This window comes from Ictidomys tridecemlineatus, chromosome 3, assembly GCF_052094955.1.
Source record: "Ictidomys tridecemlineatus isolate mIctTri1 chromosome 3, mIctTri1.hap1, whole genome shotgun sequence".
Lineage (NCBI taxonomy): Eukaryota > Metazoa > Chordata > Mammalia > Rodentia > Sciuridae > Ictidomys > Ictidomys tridecemlineatus.
The window spans coordinates 53469756-53496329 of NC_135479.1; the positions used below are offsets into that span (position 1 = coordinate 53469756).

The 26574-nt window shown below is 36.6% G+C and overlaps 1 protein-coding gene across 1 annotated transcript in view; it reads right to left on the reverse strand.

The window, feature by feature from the left end:
* The window catches only part of Stx8 (syntaxin 8), a 248456-nt gene that overhangs the window by 96516 nt on the left and 125366 nt on the right, over positions 1-26574 (reverse strand). The window contains exon 7 of the mRNA XM_005332866.2: positions 7161-7262. Within this exon, the coding sequence (XP_005332923.1) occupies positions 7161-7262 (102 nt within the window). The remainder of the gene's footprint in view (positions 1-7160; positions 7263-26574) is intronic.

The window sequence follows — 26574 nt, forward strand, 5'->3', positions numbered from 1 at the left end:
AAATAAAAGGGGCTGGACATGTAACACTCTGATAGAGCACTCCTGGTTTCAACCCCCAGTGCTACATTAAAAGAAAAAAGATCTGGCAATTCTTGGCTTGCCTTTCCCCTTGGTAAAAACAAAGAACCCTGCTCTCTAGTTTGCCACTGGATATAATAATCACAGTTACCTGCTTCACTCAGGACAAGGTTTCCTGTCTGGCCTCCGAAAACAACTGCAGAGATCAAGGACTTTGGGGGTGGGGGTGCCAAAGATTGAACGCGGACACTTAAAACACTCAGCCACCTTCCCATGGGCATAACAGAAAGCCACAGTCCCAGACCTTTTGATTGTCTTTTAGACAGGGTCAGAGTCTCACAAAGTTGCTTAGGACCTCACTAAATTGATGAGACTGACTTTGAACGTGCAATCTTCTTGCCTCAGTTTCCCGAGTAGCCGGGATTACAGGTTTTGAGCCTGAAAAAAAACAAGAAGAATAGAAAGGAAGCTCATTTTTGGAGACAGATGATGAGTCCACAAGGAACATGCACAGAGTTAGAGGGTGCTTGGGCAGTCAAGAGAAGCTGGTTGGCAGCAAATGAAGACACAGGCATGGGATTCAGCTGAAGTCGGTCTGAGATGTCAAATTGCTAGCTGTCTGTGAAACCACCCATGACAGCAGATGAAATGAAACCTAAATGAGCATTTGAGTTCTCCATGGTCTGGTCCCAGCCTGTCTAATGTGAATTTACTATGGCTCTCAGACAAATGTCCTCCATCCCAGACCATCCTATTTCTTGTTTGAGAAACCTGTGTTATTGTCCTCTTTAAGTCTATATCTGCCACTGCCTAAGAATGCTACTTCCTCCTACCTGCCTATTACATTCTAGTCACCTTTCTAAAATGAGTATAAGATATTGGCTGTGGCATGCAGCAGTATCCCATATACCTCCAGGAAACCCTTTCTCATACTGCCCCGAGTCTGCACCTTCCCATCAGATGAAGCCAGGAACCAAGAAGACTTTGTGCCTGACATACAACAGCATTCAATGAATGGCAGTGGGACAGAAGAAGGGAAGGAGAAAGCACCCTGAGTGTTTTTTGGTGGGGTTAGTCTTGGGATGATGCTGGGTCATGGAAATTAAGGAGGAAAGCTGTTTTCACTAGAGAACCATCTCAGACACCAGAATTTATCCAAGAACAATAAAGACTGAAGAGAGACACTAGAGTTTTAGCAAAAATCTGTTACTAATGAGCTCAGAGCTAGAGACAGTTTCTGATACATTATGGTAAAATAATCCAGCAATATATATCAAAAGCTCACATCCTAGATCTAAATAAATCTACTTGGAAAATCGGTTTGTAATGGATGACACGTTTTCTGTTTTGAAAGACCTCCTATCATGTGATGTCCTACCAGGAGGTGGGGTATCACCTCCCACTTAGGAAGACAAAACCACCAGTCTTCCCCTGCCTACCCTGGGCAGCCAGGCTCAATCAGTAGGCACTCCCTTCTCTGACCAAGATAGGCAGAGATGATTAGAGGCAGGGGAGCCACTCAGCAACTCTGACCTCAGCATCCAATCCAGACTCTTCTCATTCAGGAATGATGGCTGCCCTGTCCCCTGGCCATTCAGATGTCACTTCTCTGGGCCTCAAATGACCTTCTAACAAGAATTTCATGATTATAAGATAGCCAAAGCCAATCTCTGAGGCTGGAATCTGGAAGTATCCTAACCAATATTGTTTTAGTCAGTTTTTTGTTGCTGTGACTAAAAGCCTGACAAGAACAACATAGAGGAAAAGTTTACTTTAGCTCATGATTTCAGAGTTCAGTCCGTGGTTGGCTGACTCCATAGCTCTGGGCCAGAGGTGAGCCAGAACGTTATAAGGGAAGGACATGGCAGTGTAAAGCAGCTTAGGACATGGCAAGAGGAAGCACAGAGAGCTAGCTCTGTTTGCCACAAACAAGATATAAATCCCAAAGTCACAATCCAGTGGTCCACCTCCTCCAGCCACATTCCACTGTAGGCAAGGGGTTAATACAGATCAGTGAGTTAATTCATGGATTAGGTAAAATCTCTCATAATCTGATTATTTCACCTCTGAAAATTATTGCATTGTCTCATATATGAGCTTCTGGGAGACACCTCATGTCAAAACTAACATATATTTTAACTGAGAGAGAAAAAATTTAAAAAACCCTAAATATAGGGGGGAAATCCACTATACATCTAATATAGCAGAATGTGGAACAAGGCGCCCATAACAGGAGTACAGAGTTAAATGACAACATAGCTACTTGGTAGAGAGGTACTAATCACTAACTAACAAAATGTTTATAACACTGAAATATAGAAAGGTTTAAAAATACAGCATTACCATAATCCTATTAAACACTACTTGCAAAGAAAAAGTATAATACCCAAATATTAATTATAGAAGCATTTTACTTAATTTTTTAAATCACAAAAGTAGCATAAGCTTACTCTAAGATACTCTAAAGTTATATAAAGAAATCCTTGGTAACCCCCATCAGTTGCCCCAGGCCTTACCCACTCTCACCACTCTGAATATTGACTACAGATCTTCCATACCTCTATACAAGCCTCAACAAACACTGCATAAGCTCCTCTTTCCTTCCCTTTAATGAGATCATGGTATATACACTCTCCTTATATTAGTTTGATATTTTCACTTTAGCAGACTCAGAAGCGGCATCTACTCCTTCTCTAAGCCTTGGTTCTGGGGTGTGGTCTCTTGGAAACCTTGGAGCTCCGGGCTGACTTAGGTCAGTCATGAGTGATTTACACTAGATGTCCCTTTCCTATACTCTTAAGACCTATCTTTTAGCTCCAGTTCCTAGCCCAGTGACTAGAACAAAGGAGATGCTGTAAGCATGTTGGCACAGAGGAAGAGAATGAATGAAGGAGAGAGCTAGAGGACAAGATGACTTTGAAGGCAGAATTCCTTGGTGGCAGACAGAGCACTTCTCCCTTGAGAATGAATAAGAATGGCATGGGGGTATGGAGACACACCCATATACACAAATAATTCCCTTGGGGCTAAGGAATTTCACTAGCTTATCTCAATGAACAATGACAAGGAAAAGAAGAAAAATCAATAAAACAATACCTAAGAAAAAAATACTCCCAACAAATAATAATTTTTCAAAACAATTTTTTGAAAGACAAAAGTAGCTCTAAGGTCTTTGAAATAAACTACATGACTTTGAACTACATTTTTGTCAGGTTCAAAAGAACAATTATGCCAGGTGCAGTGGCACATCTTAGCAGCTCAGGAGTCTGAGACAGGAGACTCTTGAGTTCAAAGCCAGCCTCAGCAATGGTGAAGCGCTAAGCAACTCAGTGAGACCCTGTCTCTAACAAAATACAAAATAGGACTGGGATGTAGCTCAGTGGTCACGTGCCCAGAGTTCATTCCCCGGTACCCCCCCCCCCAAAAAAAAAGAGCAAATGTAAGAAAAACACACTGGCAGGGTCATACAAGGTAAGGCAACATCATCACCAGTAGCATGTGCACTAGAGGTGGCTTCTGCTAACTTCATGACTGATAATGGGCTTCAACCACAAAATTTCAAATTTCTGGTTTTTTAAAAAAAATCAACTCCTTCTCGAATCAAATGAGGATGCTAACTTCATAGCTCCAAAATATTCCTATATGACTAACTCAAGTAATTACTTCTCCTTAATGTTCTATGCTGGTTTCAAATAGAAGCAGGAGTCCTTGAGTCTTACCTGCAATCAACTTAAACCCATACCTTAACATAGCTGGTGACAAGGATTCCTTTGTACCAATCACTATCCTACCTAATTGTTCCCATAAGTCTACAGAATAACTACATGTATAAGTTGGGCATCCCTTATCTGAAATGCTTGGGACCAGAAGTGTTTCAGATTTCAGATATTTTTGAATTTTGGAATATTTGCATATACCTAATAAGATATCTTAAGGAAGGGATTCAAGTCTAAACAAGATATTCACTTGTTTCATACATACCTTCTATACATAACCTGAAGGTAATTTTGTACAACATTTTGAGTGCGCCTGCATTTTGACTGAGACCCAATACATGAGGTCAAGTGTAAAATTTTCCACTTGTGACATCATGACAGCACAAAAATACTCCAAAATCTGACACTTTTTTTAATATTTTGAATTTTCAGAGTAGGGATGCTGAATCTGATTGCTATCCTCCTGGTGCAGAGAAGGAACTGAGGCTTAGCAAGCTCTCCAAGTCAGCCAGGCTGCAAGTGGCAGAGCCCAAATAGACATCCAGGTCTGCGTGATGCCTGCCCAGTAGTGCTGTACTGCACTGTTTTAAAGCCTGTCCTGCTGCATGTCCAGCAGTGCTGAAGGCAGACCCAATGGTTCTAGGTTAAGACTGTGTTTGTGCAAGGTCAGGGGGGCTGATTTCTAATCACATCACCAGAACGCTGCTGCAATCACAATAGATGTGCTTAGACAACATTACGTAATAGTCACTATGCTGAGAAGCAAGACTGTCCCTCAACCCTAGTCATTCAGAATTCTTCCTCTGGGCTTTCACAATTGGCTCCCTCCCTCAGACTCAGACAAGGCTCTATTTTGAATTCTAATGAGGATCAGGCACACTGAATATTTAAACTGCAATTACAAAGATCCTACTTTTATGTAAATGTTCTTAAAACAAGAAACAGATCTGAAAATACATAAAGGTACCAGAGGGAACCTCTAAGTCTAATTTGCTTTTAGAGTCTAGAAAAAAAAAATCCCAATGTTGTTTTCTGCTTGATGCTATCATAGGGCTGCAGTTGGGAGAAGAAAAGGGAGGGGGAAAAATTACACAAAAAAGATCTCAGCAAAAATTTTAAAGCCTGGCTCTGGAGTGAAAGGTTCACAAAGAGGTGCTTGAATTCTTTGTTAACAACTGAACAAACAAATTCATCATCAGGCCCTTCTCCTGTGTGGCCCCCTTGCAATTCGTTCTGTATTTATAACTAGAAATTCCCTCACTACTCAAGCGTCTATGACTGGTATGTCAGACCATCAAGGAAGATATGTGCAGGATAGGAAAACAAAAGGCCATTTCATGGCTCACAACATAGTTTTGCACTCCTTTGAGGAGAATGATGATGTGCCGGCTTCCATCCACTCAAGTCCTCTTAGTGACACAGTAAGAGAGCACCACATGAACAGTAATCGGGTTACACTTGAATGGTTTGCTTAAATCCCACCCCTACTAGTTAAAACATACCTTGCCTGCAGTTCATATATGTATGAGTTTACATATAAAATGATCAATATGCAAGTGATCAATGCCTTGCATTTGAGTGGAATAGGTAAGTAATATTTTTGCTATGTCTTGAGGCTCTTGGACCAATCCCTTACCCCTCAAATGCTTTTCCTATTAAGATCATAATTTAACTTCTGTGGCATTTGGATGTCCTCTTCTAAATGCTAGCATTTATAGAAAGGGAGTGTGAATTTTTTTTTAATTTGTCTTCTGGGTGATTTTCTCTATTGCTGGTAACGAAAAATATCTATTCCATTTTGTGTCAGTTATTTTTAACTTCTAGAAGTTCTATTTGGTCTCTTCAAATTTTCTATGCTACTTTTTTTTTTTAGAGTTTGCTGTTCTATCAAGATGCTTTCAAGCTTGACTTTTTTTAAATTTAAAAGCAGAATTAATGTTATAATTTATGTCTGATAAATTTTAAATTACAAGTCTATGCCAATTGGTTTTCATTTTCCAGTCTATTGCTGATCCTTGATCATGCTGTGCTATTCCATGTATGCTAGCTCATTCTCTGCTCACTTATCTTCAATTGCATGCTGGACATTGCCTTTAGAAATATATATATGGTTGATTCCTAGAGATGTAGGATAAATATTCTTTGCTCTAATAGGCATTTCATTTGTTTTTGACATGTAACTGGAGCCTCAAACCAAATTCATGGTCTGGGTTTCCCAGGCTACCCGAGTGTATTATGTCCACAGTGCAAATTCACATGAGGGCCTTTCTCACCCAGCTTATCCCCCACCCCCACCTTTTTCCTCCCATATTCTGTTCAGTGCCAATACTGCCTTCTCCACAGTCCTCAAGTGCAAGTTTAATTTACTTAAGTGTGTAAATTACTCAGAGGGTATAGCTCTTTAGAGTCCCAGTGCCAAGAGTCTCCTAGTACACTTCTGAGTTGAAGTGGGCCTAAGAACTTATTTTCTATCCCACTTTTTTGCCCCTCTCAGGACTACAGAAAACCCCAATTTCTACCTGCAAATAGGCATCAAATTAAAAATTAAAAAAAGAGAAAATACTGGAAAGCACCTAAGAGTTTAGAGTTTGAAAGAATAGTGATTTTTCACATGTTAGCTTTATAAACTCATGCACCTTTGTGAGATGAAGCAACAAATAAGAATCACAGTGACTGCTACCATTGTACACATTTACTGTCACTTACCTTTAGGCAAGGCACTGTACATAGGCAATATATAATTTAAACTTTGCAAAATGCTGCATAGGGATTACTGCAGAATAACAAGCATCTGCATCAGAACTGCTAGGCATTCTTAACAAATAATGTGCACTCTTGAATTCCATCTTAGATCTACTCAATCAGAATATCTAGCCAAGTATGTTAAGTACTCCAAGTGATTTTTATCTTGAAATATGAATCCCCATTTTATATACAAGGCATCAAAACATAAAGTGACTTGAAAAAAACAACATCACCAAATGTAGGATCTTAACTTGGTCAGACTTCAAAACCTGAGCAACTCTTATCTGTTCTGGGGCAGGTTCAATAATAAGCTAATAGTTTTTAAAAGTCAGAAAAGCAAACAAGAGCATCTTTAAAACCTACAAGAACTACCACTACCAACCTGCATAATGTTATACAATTTCCCAAACTAATAATCTCTGTAAACAATCAAAGGTTTCACAGATTAGATTTAAAAAGAAAAAGATAATGAATGATATTCTGTCTGAACCCCAAATAATTCATTTCATCATAATAAGATCAACACATCTTTTGACAATTTCAATGCTTCATCAAATAAATGATACCACTTGTATTAGAGGAGCAACCAAATCCCCGCAGTAATGAGATATGGGAAACTCAAAGCAGAGTGAATCCACAAGTGATCAAAGCAGCAAAGCCATAATGATTATCATCTCTTACCACATGAGGCTGACTTTCTGTCCACTAGGTTCACACGCCTGGTTTCAGTGCGAAGTCTTTCATCTGTGTTCTCCACAAGGTTGGCAAGGTCATCAATTATCTCTATAAAGGAAAGCAAGATGGGAGATTAATATTCCCACAATACCCCAGCTCAGATTGTGGTTCCATAGCTGTGATAATCCTTCCTAGTAATAATCTGTCAAGCACAATGAGTGAAAAGGTATATGATATTCTTTGAAAACTGCAATTCTGATTAAAATAGGCCAAAACAAAAATAGTAAAGAAAGAAAACTGGTTTAATGGGATTCCAGGAAAGCAAATTTATGGAAAAGAAAGCATGACACAATGAATTTATGCCCAAATTTTCATTCAAGTATAAAGGTGACAGTAAGGAAAACTTCAGGGACGACCTTGGCCCTTCTTGAGAAAATCACTTGATGAGAAAACTAGCCAAGCAAGAGATGAATACAAATAAAAAACTTAAATGAAGAAACCAGAGACCGTGGCATAAGAGATAATGGATAGTTAGAATGAAATTCATCTCAAAATTGAACTGAGACTAAGTGAATATATGGATAACACAAAGGTACATAAATGTTGCAAACAACATGTGACCCAGAATTCCAACTGAAAACTTAGGGAACCACTGGGAATAGGGAAGTAAAGTAAGAAGTTGAAATAATTATTTTTTTTTCCATTTCTCACAGCAAGTCACATCAAGCCATTAACAAGTTAAACATAGAAATATATAGCTTTTTAAAACTACTAAAACTTCAATGTGTTTTATGTCATTTTTTGGTGAACCTTTAACAATTATCATCTTTTAGTAATTACTATCTCTTGCAGAGATCCTTTCTGTGGAGTTCATTTTTTTATGCTAATCTTTAAAAAGTAAAATTAAACACATTTAACTTCATTTTAAGTGACATTTAAAATAGCATATTATGATCTTAATTATGTGAAATTACTTATATCCATCTTCCTATATTTACATACCTATAGGGATATATGTGGATGAGGCATTCTAATGTTAATAATGATTATTTCTACCTGGCTGTGGTGGCACATGCCTATAATCACAGAGACTCAGGAGGCTGTGAATCTCAAGTTCAAGGCCAGCCTCAGCAACATAGCAAAAGCCTGTCTCAAAATAAAAAATAATAATAATAATAATAATAAAAAGGGCCAGGGATATAGCTCAGTGTTAGAGCACCCCTGGGTTCAATTCCCAGTACTACAAATAATAATAATAATAATAATTTATTTCTAGGTTGTGGGATCCTCTAAAACTATGAGCCCAAATAAATCTATCTTCTTTATAACTTATATAACTCAGATATTTTGTCAAAGTGACAGAAATCTGACATACTGTTCAAAAAGCAAGAGAAAAAATGGGCAAAAAGATTTGAAAGGAAGATATAAACTATATACATATATATATAACATATATATAAACTATATATATGTCATGATTGTACACATAGAAAACTATGAAATCTATTTAAAACTATTAGAATAAGTGACCTTAAAAAAATGGTAGATTCAAAGTTAACTGTGAAAGACAATTTATTTCCAAATACTTAAACAATAGAAAGAAAAGAAAGCCCATTAAAGTGTAAGAGCATAAAAAACTTTATCAGGAACTTAGAAATAAACGTAACAGATGTGTAAATCCTTCACACTTAAAACTACAAAATGCTATTTGGGGAAAAAAATTAAAGAAACCTAAAAAAAAAAACATTATAGCACATTCATAGATTAGAAGACTCGATGTTTCTCATCTGATGTATAGATGCAATGTAATCTCAAACTTCTAGCATGCTTTTTAATGAAACTAGCAATTCTAAAACTCACATGGAAATGTAAATAATTTTAAGTAGTCTGAATAATCTTAACAAAGGAAAAAAAAGTTGGAGATATTAAACTATCAAAATTCATTTTTTATCATAAATTCACAATTAAGACAGCATGTATTAGAATAAAGACAAAATAGCAATGGTACAAAATAGAAAGCCTAGAGACAGACCTCTGTGAGTGCACACAATGCATGTACACTCAATTTTCAATAAAGTCATCAACAACGTCATTCAAATGGAAAAAAGAATAGACTTTTCAACAAATGATGCTGGAACAACTAGATGTATGTATGCAGAAACAAAATGACTTTTTTCCCCACCATGCAGACCTAACTAAGTTCCAGGACCATAAAGCTTCTAGAAGAAAAAAGAGAAAAAAAAAAAGGAGAAAATCTTAATGACTTTGAATGGGCAAATATTTCTTGCATGGGAAAAAAGGGAATATTCAAAAAAGAAAAAATTTGGTCAGATATTATAAAAATAAAAATTTGTGCTCATCCAAAGACACCATTACGAAAACTGATAAACAAGTCTTAGTCTGGTAAAAACAGTATTTGCAGGATATATACTTGACAAAATATTTGTATATAGACCATATAAAAAATCCCTAGAAAAGACAAACCTAGCCTTAAAAAAGATCTGAACAGATGTTTTGAAGAAGATACACAAATGGCTCATAGACTCAGAAAAGGAACTCAGCATTGTTAGTTGTAGAGAAATACCAATTTAAACCATGATAAGATACAACTTCATATTCATTAGAACACTAAAATTAAAGATTGACAATGCTAATTGTTAAGATGTGGGCACTGTAGAAGTGTACATCAGTTCTCATCAAGCCAATCATAATCTGTTCTTTCACTCAGAACTTTCACTCCTAGGTACTTGTTAATTAAAAATAAAAATATATTTCTCAAAAAGACTTATACAAAAATATGTATAGAGCCTTATTTATGATAACCCCAAACTAGAAACAACTGAAATATCAACCATTAGGAGAATGGGTGAGCAAATCAGGTTATAGCTGTAAAATAAAAAAATGAGTTACTAATGAATGCAAAAACTGTATAAATAGTAATTTTTTTTTTGGCTAAAACAATAAAAACTGACCTGTGTTTTATGTTCCATATATATGAAATGTAAAGATAAACATAACTCATAGGATAGAAATATCTCTAGGGTAATATGGGGATTGACTAGAAAGGCACAAAAGAATTTTTCAGAACGATGGAAATATTATATATGTTATTAAATTTGTATTTATATATAATTTACATATTTATAATGTTATAAATACGAATGTATATAGTTATCAAAACTCAGAACTGAACACTAAAGACCTGTGCATTTGATTTTACATAAGTTATACAATTTAAAATGTAAACCAGAAAAAAATAATTTAAAGTTTACAATATTAGAGTACTCCTAAGCTTGTCCAGTAAATAAGAAGGAATAAAGGAGAAAGGGAGGAAGAACTGCTTTAAGACTAATAAAACTTTAGAACTGTAAGAAGTCATTCCACCACCTTGTGGTTCCTTCCTCTTTTACATTTTTCCTGGCAGTGGAACAGTTAATCTTTCACTGAATACTCCAGCAATGGGTAACAAGGACACTTGTTTAAAAAATAATAATAATAATAATAATCAGCTCCGTGGCTGGGCTAGCCAGTAACTATAATTATTTTAAAGTTCTATATAATGAACTGAAAATCTGTCTGCTTTCCACTGTAACTCTAGTTACTTCCAGACAGACACAATCTCAGTGCCCTTTCTTTCATAATTCTCCTGTATCTCTTTTGTCTTAGGCTAGAGACAACTTCAAATCTTAACAAGTCCTCAAAGGAAGAGATTTCCTGATTGTGACATGTGATGTTTACTCTCAGTATTCTTCCTAAAACATGATGACAGGACTTGGAGAAGTTGTTTCATGTGTGTGTGTGTGTGTGTGTGTGTGTGTGTGTGTGTGTGTGTGTGTATGGTCAGCACAGAACACAGTTGTGTTTATATTCAGGAGCATTTAAAATTAAGGATTTTTGGATGGAATGTTGACTATGGGGCACACAGGACAAGGACCTTCACAAATGTCTTCATTCTGTGAGGTTTCCATTGGTTTTCACTTTTCACTGTTATTCTTTACTTTTGCTGCTGAGCCTAGTTGTACAAAATTGTGCTTGGGCTTTTGTTTGCTGATATAAATTCAGTGTTATTTTCCTACGTAAGAGACAACTAAAAACTAAATATAGAAGTAGAGGGAACTCGTGCTTTTTTAAAATATGGAATATTTTAAAAAGATAAATTTATACCATTATAATGTGTCTGCTTTATAGAAAGGAATAGTTAATTGTTTAATTGAATGAGAGACCATCTATTGGATGATTTCTTTTAAACTTTATGATCTCTAGCAACAGCTTTTAATTTTTTAAAACATTAATTTGGGGGTTTCCCCTATTCTCAGTTGTCCATTTATACATTGGCATTATGTTCTTAAAAATCTGTTCAAAAAATTAAGTATTTTTATGATCCAGGCCTCATGCCTTATCAGGATATTCCATAGTAACTGTATATGACTTGTACAGCTGAGGGTACATTGTTCTCATGTAACTGATTATATTCAGGCTCTCACAATATATCTCAATATCATAATATGAAATATAAACTTCAGGTTTAATATCCTCTATTATAGGAAAGTAAGTGCAAAATACTCCTTGTCTAACAATAAATATGTCAGCTGTTCTATGCTTACTAGGTTATTAGATATAATTACAAATATTTATAAATTTAAAGAGAAATCTGACTCAGGTAAATCAATAAATTTGTAGATTAGTTCAGCAAAACTCTATAGTCAACAGTGAAGGGATTCATGTTTTAATCTAAACCAAATACAAAGTTTTTCATTTTGGCTGGTAACCCTCTTCTATTATTTTTAAAACAACTCTAATTTTTAAGACGTAAAAACAATTTAATCATAGTTTATAAATACCCTCAAGTATGGAAGCACCTTTGGGTAAAGGCTAGAAGAATTTGCAGAAAGCTAGAAAAAGCCTAGACTGCTGTAAATGGAACATTAAGCGAAGGCTCAGAAAAAGCTATCGGAAGTCTGAATCTTCTTAGAGATTACTGTCAGAGTGCTGGCAGAAATATGGACAGCACAGGTCATTCTGATGAGGTCTCAGATGAATGCCAGGAACAATGTACTGGAAAACGGAGAACAGGCCATCTTTGTTACACCGTTGCAAACAATATGGAGGCACTGTGTCCATATCCTAGGATTTTGTGGAATGGAGGATTGAAGATTGATGAACTAGGATATCTGGCAGAAGAACTATCTAAGCATGAGAGCATTCAGACTGCTGCATGGCTACTTTTAACCACACACAGCGAGATGTCACAGCAAATAGATAATTTCAGATGGAATTTACAACTAAAAGCAAAGCAGAAAGAGTCAGAAGATTTTCAGGAGAGCCATGTAAGGAATGAAAAAGAATGTTTGGGAGAAAGTACTAAAGATATGTTCAAGTGGCTATTTACTAAAGAGATTCACAGGGTTAGAGGCAATCAGGTGCTATTCATTAAGACAGTGTCAGAAAGATGTTTCAGAGATCTTGGAGGTTGTCCTCCCATCACCCATCATAGGCCCAGAGCTACTGCAGGTCTCAGCTCACCACATTCCATCATGGTGTTCCTTGACCACTCCAGCTGTGACTTTGCTGGACCCATTGGTCTAGAAGTTGTGTACAAGCAATAAGCACTGGCAACATCCACACGGTGGGTGTCAAGCCTACAGGACTGTAGAATGCAAGAGCTTGGAAACATGACCACCTCTGCCTAGATTTCAAAAGATGCTGCAGGCTACCTGAGGGCCCAAGCAGAAGCCTATCACATGGGCAGAGTTACTGCAGAAAGCATTTACCAGAGCAATGTCTAATGTAGCCATAGGAGCAGAATCATTCTTACAGTCCCAGAAATGTAGAGCTACCAGCATATAATGCCAGCCAGGGAAAACTGTAGGAATAAGACTCCAAAGTGTAAGAGCTGTTGCCTGTACTGAGCCCAAAAAAGCATAGGGGTAAGGTCCCCAGGGCCGAAAACGCCCAGCTCCAACACAGTGTACCCATGATATGGGGACATGGATTCAAAGGAAATTGTTCTCCATATTTAAAACTCAATATTACTTTCCCTGTTTGAAGTTACTTAAGACCAATAATCCCTCTTTCTTGCCCCTCCCTCTCTCTCTTTTGCAGTGGGAATATCTATCCAATGTCTATATCCCTACTGCATTTTGGGAGTAGATAACTTGTGTAATTTCATGACTTCACAGCTGGACAGAACTTGTCTCAGGATGAATCATGCCTTGAGTCTCATCCACATCTGATTCAGATGAGACCTTGGACTTTCGAGTTGGTGCTGGACCAAGACTTTGGAGCTACTGGAATAGAATGAATTTATTTTGCATGTAAGCAGCACATGAATTTGGGAGGTAGAATGCTATGGTTTGAATATGTTCATATGGTAGAAAATTTACTTCCAAATAAAAAAATTGATGGTATTTGGAGGTGAGGTCTTTGGAAGGTAATTAGGATTAGATGAGGTGATGAGTCTGGGGTCCCCATGTTGGGATTAGTGACTTTATAAGAAAAGCAAGAGATCCAAGCTTGCACACTTGCTGTATCTTGCCATGTAATGTCCTTTGTCATGTTGCTACACAGTAAGAAAGTCATCAGACAGGACCCCTTGATCTCGGACAACAAGTTCAAGAAAGTTCTTTTCTTTATAAGTTATCCAGACTCTGCTATTATATTATAGCAGTAGCAAATGGATGAAGACAGTTCCTGTCTAAAAACTGAAATATATGTTCTCATAATTGCAATAAAAGAGCCTCCCCAACACAATAGTATTTGTATTTTTTCATGCAGCTATATAGCCTTCAGTTACAATTTCTACTGGTTACAAAATATTCATTCCATTAAATCACCATTCATTAAGTAACAGCTCATTGTCAAATACTTGGAATGCTTTCCTATTTCTAAATAATGAATCAACAAATTCGTTCTTTCATTATTATTTTCATTCTTTTTGATTCACTTCCTTAAGTTAACAAAGTAGGACTGTGAATATGGACTTTGAAACAGAATGTCAAATTATTTTTTAAAAGGTTCATTCTGCCACTGTTGGTTGGTTGCTTTGGTAGAATTTACTCTACTTGTCAGTTACTCTGAGAAAGAGATTTTCTAGGCCAGGGAACCTAAGGGAATTCCTCCCCTGCAGACCACAGCAACTAAGGTGGGAATTCCCCTAACCACAGTCTATTAAGAGCAAATTAAATACAGGTTTCAGAGCACAGGCTGTGGAACAACCAGCTGATTATTTCAGATTTCTGACAGTTGAGCCTCCAAAGAGGAACTGTTATCTTGCTTCCTGGTGTTTGCATTTGGTTCCGAGAAGAAGCCTACATTTCATTTGAGGTATCAAGTGCCATTATAGCACAGAATGGAGAATGTAAAGATAGCACAAAACTGACAGTGAAAAGCACTAAGAAATATCGTATTATTTCAAAATATCAGATTCCAATTATACCACATAATTTTTTCTACTCTCAATTACAGCCTCAATAAATTCTATATAAAGGCAGAACATGTGTCAGATGAATCTTATGCTTTTTTTATATGAATAATGGATTCTCAAGGATGCAATCATTATGCTATTATGCCATTCCTTAACATTGCTAATGACACTTGAAGATAAATGCTTATTAAAAAAAATAAGTGTTGAGTATGGTGGCACATGCTTACAATCCTAGGTACTGAGGAAGTAGAGGCAGGGGGATTACAAGTTCAAGGCCAGCCTGAACAATTTAGTGAGGCCCTGCCTCAAAGTAAAAAGAACTGAGGATACTGTACCTCAGGGGTAGAGTGTTTGCCAACCATGTTTGAGTCCCTGACTTTTAACCCCAGTTCCTCAAGCAAAACAAAAACCACAGAAAACGAAAAACAATGAGGAAAGAGCCAGTCTTGAAGGTATTACTTTAATTCCCTCTGTTCCCTACCATTTAATTGATACTTAAAATGATCAATGGAAAATAAAAATAGGTATGGTGGCCTCTAATAACACTAGGAAGAGATGTCAAATGTATTATGGAAAACAGGGACAGAAGAAAAGATTGACCTATAACTAAGCAAAAGGACAATAACAACTCACCTAAAGCATCCTATGACAGGGAGGTTGGTAGGAACCTCTGTAGACCCATGCAGAGTCTCTGGGAGCCATGCAGGCTTGAAAGCCATGGAAAGAAATAGAAATTTGCCCTGGCCATATCTTACACATGGCCAGGTAGGCCAGGCGAGGCAGAAGGCATAGGCTCATTCCTACTCCCTCCTGCCATAAACCAAGGCCTTTCAACTGGGCCCGAAATATGTCACAGAGCTGTATACTAAGAAGAAACCCTTCTCAACTTCTAAAATAGACGCACATCTCTGCGTGTTGAGAGCAAAGAGAACAGTAAAGAGCTCAAAATAAAGAAACATCTGAGAAGTATTCAAAAGACTGTTCTCTTTCCCTTTCCCCAATACCCTAGGAAACAAAATTCTTTCAAGAAAAAGAAACCTTGAAAAATTGTCCAGTTTCTTTCTAAAAAAAGATTTAAGGGGATACCAAATCAATGCAACAAGAACAGAGAGCCACAATAAGAGAACAAATAAGATTATTAATAACACTGTATGAAGTAGAAGCATAATTTTCAAAGGAAAAACTACAATGAAGGCAGTTAAAATAGGTAAAAGACTTAGAAAGTGAGCCTGAATAATCTCCCAGAACACAAAGGAAAAACGTTTAGGGAGAACAAGTAAGAAGCAGGAATAAAGATCCAGGAAAACAGGAGCAGAAACAAAAATCAAATAAAGAAGAAATTTTCCTTAAGCTTATAAAACACATGAGTCTTCCTAAACAACAACAACAACAACAAAACTACATTTTGTGCAACATTAAAAGTTCTAGCAACATTTCATAAAATTTCTAAACGTGAGCATAAAGAAAAAAATTGTACAAGCATTCTAATAAGTGAGAAGCAGGAAAGAAAGCTTACCAACAAAGGGAAAAAATTAAACTGGTTTCAGACAGTGACACACTAAATATCAGAAAACAATGGAGTAGAAAGATGTGTAAGGACAAAGACTATGATCTATGGATTCAAAACCTATTCATTCCAGGATGGTGCACTTGTGTACCTGTTGTCCCAGTTACTCAAGAGGCAGAGAAGGGGAAGAACACTGGGTCAAGGAGTTCAAGGCCAACCTGGGCAACACTGAAACTTTGTCATTTGTTCATTCATTCATTTATATACACATAATAGGTAAATAAATATATCTATCCATGCTGTGGTGGATGCTCATGGGTAAGAGAAAGACAGCACATGCAACCAGAGAGCACACACCCATCTTGTTAATATAGGGAACAAGGTCATGAAAAGAAGAGCACTAAATGAGACCAAACTACACAGGTTTGTTACAATATAGGGCTTACAGCATCACAGGATGGCAATTACTCACTATATCTGCTTGGGGGGCTCTGAAGCCATGGCAGGCAGGCCTTTGGCCAGATTTCCCCTACTCAATCACTGCTTGGTTTGCTCTTTCCATGTTGCACTGAGGTTTGTAATGTCCTTCACAGCAAAGGACTGGCCAAATCCCTGTCTGTTCATCTTTAACTTCCATGTACTTAAAAATCACCTGGAGCTGCCATAAAACATGCATTTTATAAATCCAGCAAAATCACTTTTATGACAGGTACAGCAATATCACTTACATACTTTTGTCAGCTATTAGAGCTCCAAACTGTCAGAACACAAATTAAGTGGCAGAAAGACCAAATATAGTAAATAACACATGCAAAACACATTCATTTTAGGAGGGCTAAATGGTTGAGAGCATTTGCCCCATGCTGCACTAATATTCACTGCCTGGGGATATAATCTGCTGGCCTAGCTCCCATTTGCAGAAAGCATGCAGAAATATTCAGAGCTAGAAAAATATAAATGAACATTGTGTCAAAGTGAACTGTGATAGGTGCATATACATATAGAAATAAATAAAAGTGATTGTATATCCATATATCTATGTACACATATTTTATATATTTTTCTGAAATATACCCACACACAATCTTTAGAAAAATATTTCAGAGATAAATAATGTTGTAACATCCTTCCAAAGTTATGTAGGTACCATTAAAGCACCATTCCAGAAAAATAAAATTACTTAAAGTAGTATTCTTAAATGATGAATACATAAATGGAAAAAAAAGAAAATCAAAATTGGTTGGGTTGCCGGGTACAGTGGTAGACACCTGTAATCCTAGTGGCTTAGGAGGCTGAGGGAAGAGGACCATAAGTTCAAAGCCAGCCTCAACAATTTAGTGAGGCCCTCAGCAACTTAGAAAGACCCTGCCTCAAAATAAAAATAAATAAATTAATTAAAAGGTCTGGGGATGTGGATCAGTGATAAAGCACCCCTGGGTTCAGTCTCTAGTAAATAAATAGAATTTTCATTTTTTGTTGTGAAACATGCCTCACATATAGAAAAATATGAAAAACCATATGTATACCTCAGTTAATTATCAAAAAGCATGTGTACCTTTTTTTCTTTATGCACTGCTGGAGCTCAAACCCATGGCCTTGTGCATTCCAGACCAGTGCATTACCACTGAGCTACAATCCCAGCCCTAATTATCAGAGTGAATACCCATTTAATTACTACCAATGTAAAAAAAAAAAGACGAAGCTGAAAAGCCTCAATAATTCCTTTGTATCCTACCTTGCCTTCTAATTACTACTATTTCTCCAAAATAACAAGCATTCTTTTAATAACATTTACATGCTTTTCTGTACAGTTTTATCACTCTCAAAAGGCAAATATTCATATCATTTTGCAAACACCTATAAAAAATTGATTTAGGAAATTGATGTTACAACCACTGGATGAAGAGTCATTGGGAACCAGTATATTCACAGTTTAAATGACTGTCCCATGATTATATGCCTGTAGGATTTAAACCAGAGTCAGAGTCTCATAATAATCAAAAAGTCCAGATACAATTCAAAAGTACTCAGCACATGGTGAACCAGAAAATCTCAAATTGCAAAGGAAAAAAAAAAAATCAACAGAATGCTGAGAAATCATAGTTTTGGCATTATCTGACAAAGACTTTAAAACAGCTACAATAAAAATGCTCCAACAAGTAATAGTGAACACTCTTGAAACAAACGAAAAGACAGAAAACCTCAGCAAAGATATAGAGCAAAACCAAATGTAAATTTCAGGACTGAAAAATATAAAATTCACTGAATGATCTCAGTAGCAGAGACAATAAGAGGCAGAGAACTAGAAAATAGTACAATAAAAACTATCCATACCAAAAAAAAAAAAAAAAAGAGAAAAGAGACAAGGAAAATAAAAATTAACAGCGCCTCAAGGGGAAGAAAGCTCAAACATTTATGCCACTGGAGTCTTAGAAGAGAGGACAAAGAATGAAGGATAGCAAAAAATGATTTAAGAAATAACAGCTGAATTTTTCTAAATTTGGCATATTTGAGAAGCTCAAAAAACCCCAAATAATATAAACAAATCCATGTCATAACCAAGCTGTAAATACTAAAGATAGAGGGGGAAAAAAATCTTGAAAACAACTAAAGAAAAAGAACATATTATTTTTAAAGAAACAAAGATTTCACAGAATGTGGATTTCTTGGCAGAAATTAGAGGCCAGAAAGAAGTGTTACTTCTGTAGTAGTAACTTCTGTAGAAGTGCCTATCTGTAATCCTAGCTATTTGGGAGACTGAGGTAGGAGGATTGAAAGTTTGAGTCCAGCCTGGATACCTTTTTGAGATTCTCTCTCAAAATATAATAAAAAAGTTGAGGATGTAGCTCTGTGGTAGAACACTTGCCTAGTTTGTGTTAGGCCCTGGTTTTAATCCCCAATTCCCCACCCCTACCCTCCGCCACACACGTGTGCACACGCGCATACACACACACACACACACACACACTCTTGCGCGTGTGTGCTCTCTCTCTCTCTCTCTCTCTCTCTCTCTCAGAAGAAACAAGCTCTCAGCACAGAATTCTATCTTCAGCAAAAATACCTTTCAAGAATGAAGGTAAAATAGAGACATTCTCAGGTCTGCGGTTGTAGCTTAGTGGTAGAGCATTCTCCTAGACTGTGAGAGGTCATAGGTTTGATCCCTGGTGCCTCAAAAAATAAAGATACTCTCTGACGAAGAAGAGTACTAAGAAAATCTGTACTGTAAAAGGCACTCAAGGAAGTTACTCAGACAGAAAGGAAAGAGTACCAGTAGAAAACCTGGAGCATCAGAAATGAAGGGACAGCAAAAGAAATGACAAATGTCTGGACAAATATATTCACCAATGGACCTCTTTAATACATGCTCTACAGTTAAAGTCAAACTTACAAGGTCTGGTTTCAAGGCACGTAAGTGTAACCCAGAAGACAAACAAAGTGGGGAGAATAAAGGGACCTATGCTGGTATTTTCTACATTTCACTTGAAGAGGTTAAATACTGATTTTTCAGTAGACTATAAATTTTGAAATATATACACATATTCATTCCTTCCCATAAATTAAAATTTTAAAAATAAAATAAAAAACAATATATATTGTCATTCCTAGTAACTACTAAAACAATCTATGCAAAGAGACTCAGTAAAATACACAGTAGAAAATTTAAATGGAATACTAAAATATTTCACATGTATGACATGATTTATAAGATAGTCACCAAAAGACACAACTTTAGTGACAGAAGACAATGGGTACGAGAGGTTGAGAATGAGGGAGGGTATGACCACAAAGGAATAGCACAAGAAAGTTTGAGAGAAAAGGAATTGTTCTATGTCTTGTTTATGGTAATGGTTACACAAATCTATACATGTATAAAGATGCTCAGAACTACATACAAACACATATGGAAAGTCAGTTTTGTTGCATATTAATTTGAAAATTAAAAACTATATAACAAACAGTCATGGGTAAAGATAGTCTCAGAGAACATCAACACTTACAAAACAAGAAAAGAAAAACAAAAGGAAGCAAAGGAGAAGACAAAACAAGACAACCCAAAGAAGGCTGGGGAGAGGTGGTAACTGATAAAAGCAGCTGTAGAACAGGCCAGGCCTCTTGCACTGGCAAAGGAGTAGGTGATGCTGACCGTGTTCAAAGCTGCTTTGGTGTGGGAGGAAAGGGCAAGGAGGGAGCAATTTGCCTGACTTGCAGCAGTGAATGCATGCCAAAATGTGGGGAAGGGAAGACAGCCAGACTAGACCAGTGCATTACTAAAAGCTCATAGTATTTAAAACCATAACAACAACTAGTAATATTTACTGAAAACTTGCCACGTGTTAAGCCATGGTTTCCCAATCTTGAGGTGTATACAGTTGGCTATCAGTTAAAAAAAAAATGCTTTTGCATCCCTCAGTACTGATGTTTTGTATTCAATTATTTAATTAAATACAAATAAATGCACATGTATATCATTTATATTTATGGCTCTTTATAGTATGAAAAATATTTACATAAAAAATAAAAATTATGGGTTGGGGGTGTAACTCAGTGGTAGAGTGCCTGTCTAGCATGCACAAAGCCCTGAGTTCAATCCCCAGCACCATCAATCAATCAATAAACTACACAACTAAAATTCTAGCCAGGCATGGTGCTGCATGCCTGTGATCCCAGCAGCTTGAGAGGCTGAGGCAGGAGGATCACAAATTCCAAACCAACTTCAGCAACTTAGCAAGGCCCTAAACAACTTAGTGAGACCCTGTCTCAAAATTAAAAATGTGTGGTTATGCACCCTGGATTCAATCCCTGGTCCCCCACTACCACCACCACCAAAAAAAAAAAAAAAAAAAAAAAAAAAAAAAAACAACCTAAAATTCTATTTAACAGTTACAATGTTTACAAAGTTTATTTTATGAATAATAAAATGCTGCTTAAAACATGTCTAAGATATAGGTCTTTTAGGTTGGCCTGCTATTCTTTATTTTTATTCCAACTGTGGAGACACCCTTTATACAATGCCTAGTGATAGCCTTTGGTTTTCTCAGAATAAAATACATTATTACATATTAAATATACTTCCTTCTCTCATCAGCCAAGAACTATTGGTATCCAAGACAATTTCACATATGTATACAAGCATGAACTGGAATAGCTTAGCAAAACACAATACAGCGATCATCCACATGATCCAGAATATTCTCCTAATATTTAACTCTTATAATCAGTATGAAAACACAAAAATTTTAACAGTCATAAAAAAATCAGAGCTCACAGAAGATACCATTAGTACTAGTTTGAAGACTGTTAAAAGCATTACATACCTCATGTTACTAAGGCATTAAAAAGCCTTAGACTAGGCACATTAAATAAAAACTTCATCAGTTTTCCTAGGCCTTTAATAAAAAGTTTACTTTAAAAAATGTAAGTTACATCAGAATCATTGCTAAGTAAGGTAACAAAAATGAGAAAAGAAAAAAATTAAAAACTCAACCACTTTCCATTATTTGAGAAGACTGGAATCCTGATGATAATGTGCTCAGCTCTGATTGAAATGACTTATAGATAACCAACATGTGTTTCTTAGCAACCTGCATGCATAAAAAGGCTACAATATACTGTATGATTCCAATTATATGACATCCTGGAACAGACAAAATTATATAGAGAGTAAAACAATCCAAATGGGAGGAGGCGAAGGATGAATAGGTGATACACAAGAATTTTTAGGGCAGTAAAATATTCGGTATAAAACAGTAATGGCAGATGGACGACATTATGCATTTGTCAAAAACTATAGAATGTTACAGTATAAAATGCAATCTTAATGTATGTTATTTAAATTAAAAAAAATCATTTAGGAGGTTGGTGGTTCCAGGACGAAATGTGGACTGTGATAAAAGGATTTAACTCTGAACATATGAAAACATCTAAAACATCTAACTGAATTTATGAATGTATGAATAACATCACTGAAAGAGGCAAAACAAAAGGTGCTAGTCTATGTAACTCTGGAAGAGAGTTGCATCTCTAAGACAAAAGGCAAAGAGAACTACACATAAGCACCGAATTCTAGTTGATGACGTTGTTTCCTGGGGGGGCTGCGAGTTAACAGTTCTCATCCTGGTATTTATGGTACAGAACTGAACAATTAAGGGAATGGACAGCAGATGATGAATGCCAATTCTCACTGGTGAATGGAAGTTTATACATAGCAAGGGGATGAGGCTAGAACAGTACATGCGGTAATGGCTTAGATCTGGAGATAGGATAAACTCATGTTTAGCTTAATATAGATATGAATGGTTATATATAAGTATGTATATATATATATATATATATATATATACACATAGGTTGGCAAATATATCTTTCTGTCTTTGTTAACTAAGAAGATCTTAAAAAACCAATATCCCCAGAAGCAACAAGCACACTCAGCGTCCAGATCTTAGTTTCTAATATAATTCTCCAATAAAAGGAACCAGGACCCTTTGGAGAAATGATTGATTCAGGTGAGGAAAGAGCATGCCCAAGAGCATACATAAGAGCAATCTGGAGTGTTTGTAGTGCCAGACAGTAAGAGAGTGCTTTAAAAATAAAAATAAAAAACAAATCCCCCACTGCAGCATGTGTTAAAGGAGCATGGAAGCCAACTGAAAGGGTTCCCCAGTGGCCAACAGTGGAAGATTCTAAACAACAAAATAAATAGTTTGGGGTCAAAAATCCAAAGTATGAAATAAACATCTATGAGTCTATATTAACAAAAACATGATTAAAAAAATTAATAGCTGGGGGAAAAGAGATAAATCTCTCATATAGAATTCCAAACCATTTGTGTAGATACTCCACTGTCAAGGAGGCAGGAGTAACAGCATTTAGGTGTGGGCTGCATCATATAACTTCCTATAAAAGGATGTAGTACAGGAATAGGGGTGAAGGGAAAAGTGTATCAGGAGTATTGGTTATATTACAGTGAAGAAGTCTGAAAAACACTACCTAAGTCAGATGAAATTAGTCACAAATCACACTGACAGTATGTACCCTCAATGTGATGAAAATGTCAATAACCCATAAGCCCAATATTATGAGAAAAACAGAGAAATTTTAGATGTGTGGTATCCTACAAAATACCTAACCAGAACCCCTCAAAATGTCAATACCATAAAAAAAACAAGGAAAGTCTTGAAGCTGTCATAGCTAAGGAATCTAAGGAGACAAGACAATTAAACACAATGTGGCATCCTGGACGAGATAATGAAACAGAAAAAGAAAGTTAGATAAAAGCTGAATGAACTATGGATTTAATTAATAATAATAAAGTATCCATATTGATTAATTAATTGTAACCAGTATACCTGCTAACATAAGACGTTACCAACAGGGGATTCAGTATGAGATATCAGGGAACCCTCTGTAGTCCTTCTCAGTTTCTCTGTAGATCTAAAACTGTTCTAAAGAATGAAGCCTATTGTAAACAAAACCAAGTCTATAGCTAACCTCATATTTAAAGATGACACATTAAGCACTTTCTCCCTAAGATCAGGAACAAGGCAAAGGTGTCTACTCTTCCCACTTTGAATTCATATTTTGAAAAAGAAAAACAGATTTGGAAAAGATATACTATCCGGTTTCAAGACTTCCTCTAAAACTATGGTATCAAGACAATATAGTACTGACATAAGGATAGGAAAGCAGATGAATCAAACAGAAGAGTCTGGCAACAGATTCACATCTCCCACCAGCTAATTTCCTAATAGCTATTTCCTCAACTTTCTTTGACTCCCTAGTTATATGCAAAAGTGAGAATTTTATTAAAGAAAAGTCAGCAATTCCTAGGTGACTCCTATGAGCTGTTTCCATTAATCCTTAGGATAGCCTGTGAGGCCAGTGTTACAAAACATGACCCTTACAGGGATCCCATGATCTGTCCCAAGTCTCAGAGTTAGTAAGTGGCAAAGCGGGGTCTGAATAACAAACAATCTGCTTGGCTCCAGAGGCTTTTCCACAACATCCAGAAAGGAAAAGGAGGACATCAGCTCACACATCCCAAGACTGCCTTGTTTGTACTGTTTTATTTTTGCTCTGTTTGAAAGATGAGATCATTCAAGTTGTCCCTAAAAATGTCTTCCAAAGTATTAAGTAAATATTTAATTATTATTTTCTAAAATGAACATATTAGCATATTAGGCAAAATTTATGATCCAGTTGAATGTTTCTGCATGCTGTGTACAAATTTTGTAGTAATTTGCATACTTGTCCATTCTCAGTAGTTACTCAAATGCTATAAAACTAAAAAAATAATTATTAATTGTTGTAACAGAGTATAGTTGTTACTTTGTTATGCCATATCTTTTTGGCCACAATCATCATTATCAAACATCAAGTCTTAGATGAGCCAACGTTGTTTGCTAACATTTTCTGTCTCACAATTATAAAAAGCCCTACACAGTGTTTATACCTCTATTTTTACTTAAGCTTCTAGAGAGGCTCTCATGAAATATCCAGACCTAAACTATTAGAACTCTGATCCCTTTGAAAAATAGTCTCACCTCAATCCAACAGGATTTGTCTGCCTGAGAAATTTCCTTTTCTCTAGGACTCGGAAATGCCAACAGGATCACTGACTTACATTCTCATATCCATCCCCACTACAGAATATTTACAGCATGTTCAAATTCCTACATCAAAGAACAAAACACGTAAGTTCCAAAAGAGAATGAGTGATTTAAAAAGTCTTGAATGCTATCTCGAGGTTCTTCCTTTTAGATCAACAAAACTTTTAGACTAGCTTTTTATGAAAATTTCATGAATTATTATTTCTAAGTTAGGATTATGCTCCCTGTTTCCATCTGATTTCATATAAGTGAAGAATTTTAAAAATATGCAAGATGTCGCTAACAGTTTTAAAGCACTGGAACTAAGTATTATCTCATCGGCCTCCTATGGATCAAGAACTGTAGAGAGGAAAACTGTTAGCACATTTCACAGATGTCAAGACAGACCCACAGAGGTTATGTAGCTTACCCAAGTTACCCCACTAATAAGTGGTAGGGCTTGAGAAGATGAGGTCTCTGGATTTCAATGCAAATGCTTTACTCAGAAGCTCATGCCACTCATGTCTCAAATTTCAGGTCTATGTCTAACTCCAGACTAAACATAGTCTGCATTTTTCCCATTCCATGGGAACATCACCTTGGTTTCTCCATATTTTTCTTTTGTATAGATCTCTGAGGAAGCTGAGGTAGTTGAGTAAGACTTAGGTGCTGAGAGATTCAGCATCATGACATCTGTCAATCAGAAAACTGAAATTAACCATGTACTCTCTCTCTTTTTTTTTTTTTAAGTAATTTGGGATGGGGGTGTAGCTCAGTGGTAGAGTGTGTGCTTAGCATGTGAAGGCCTTGGATTCAATCTCCAGCACCACAAAAAGCAAACAAAACCCCCAAACCAAACAGCAACAAAAACCAAGCAACTTGAAGAAGAAATGTTTCTCCACTTAAGAAAATATTTCTCTTTTGCAGAAAAAATTACCTGTATTTTTCCACCAAGTCATGGCACTTCAGATAGATTTTTAGGTGTGGTTCTCCACTCTAAAAAGAGTGTAAAGGGAAGAAGTCCACACTAGCATTTTCCTGAGGCAGGTATTTATAGAAAGGTACACATACATATAATGCCTCATTTTACAATAGCTCATTTTGTTCCAACACTGCTTCTTGAATTTCTCTCTAAGCAATAAAAAAATACTACTTGAATTATATAGAACAAAAAAGGGTAAGAATACCCCATTAATGAAATAAAAACTGACTTGAAAATGTCCCAATTTTATGAAATGTTTCAACAGACTAATACTTTGCATTGCATTGTATTCCTTTATGCCAGTTATCGATTTATTGACTCTCAGCTCCAAATTCCCCCTTCAGTATCTGCTTTGCATTAAAAGGACTAAGCTCTTCAAGAATTTCTGCTTTGTGGAGGCATGTTGTTAAGCTTTCTCAGTAGAGCGCACTAGAAAGGGATGTAAAAGAAAAGGCTTTTCCAAGTACTGGGGTATATCAGTGACTATGGACATGGAAAACACCCAAGGGTGCCTCTTCCCAGCAGAGGAAGCCCAAAGCAGACAGCCACTCAATGAGCTCACAGCTGTGGTTAGGTTACTATTTAGCCACAGCCCTCCTGACACGGACATCACACCCCTCAGGGTTCACCCCATTCCGCTGAGGAGGTGACTTCCAGTGTCTCCAACACCCCTGTGTGCACACCCACCTGCCTCGGCCTGTCTCAGCCCCAAAGGATGTTTCCTGTTCACCAATCTTGGTTGTGGATCCCAATCTGCCAGCTCAGTTGCCTTCCCCAAAAGCAGTTAATTTATGCTTCCTGTGACTACAAACCAGCTCTGGCCACAGCAATACAGGAAACCTCTCTGGTATCCAATGGGCTTTGAAGAATGCCACACCTCCTCCAGTGATGTCTGAATCCCAACCAAGGGCTTGTGTCCAGGA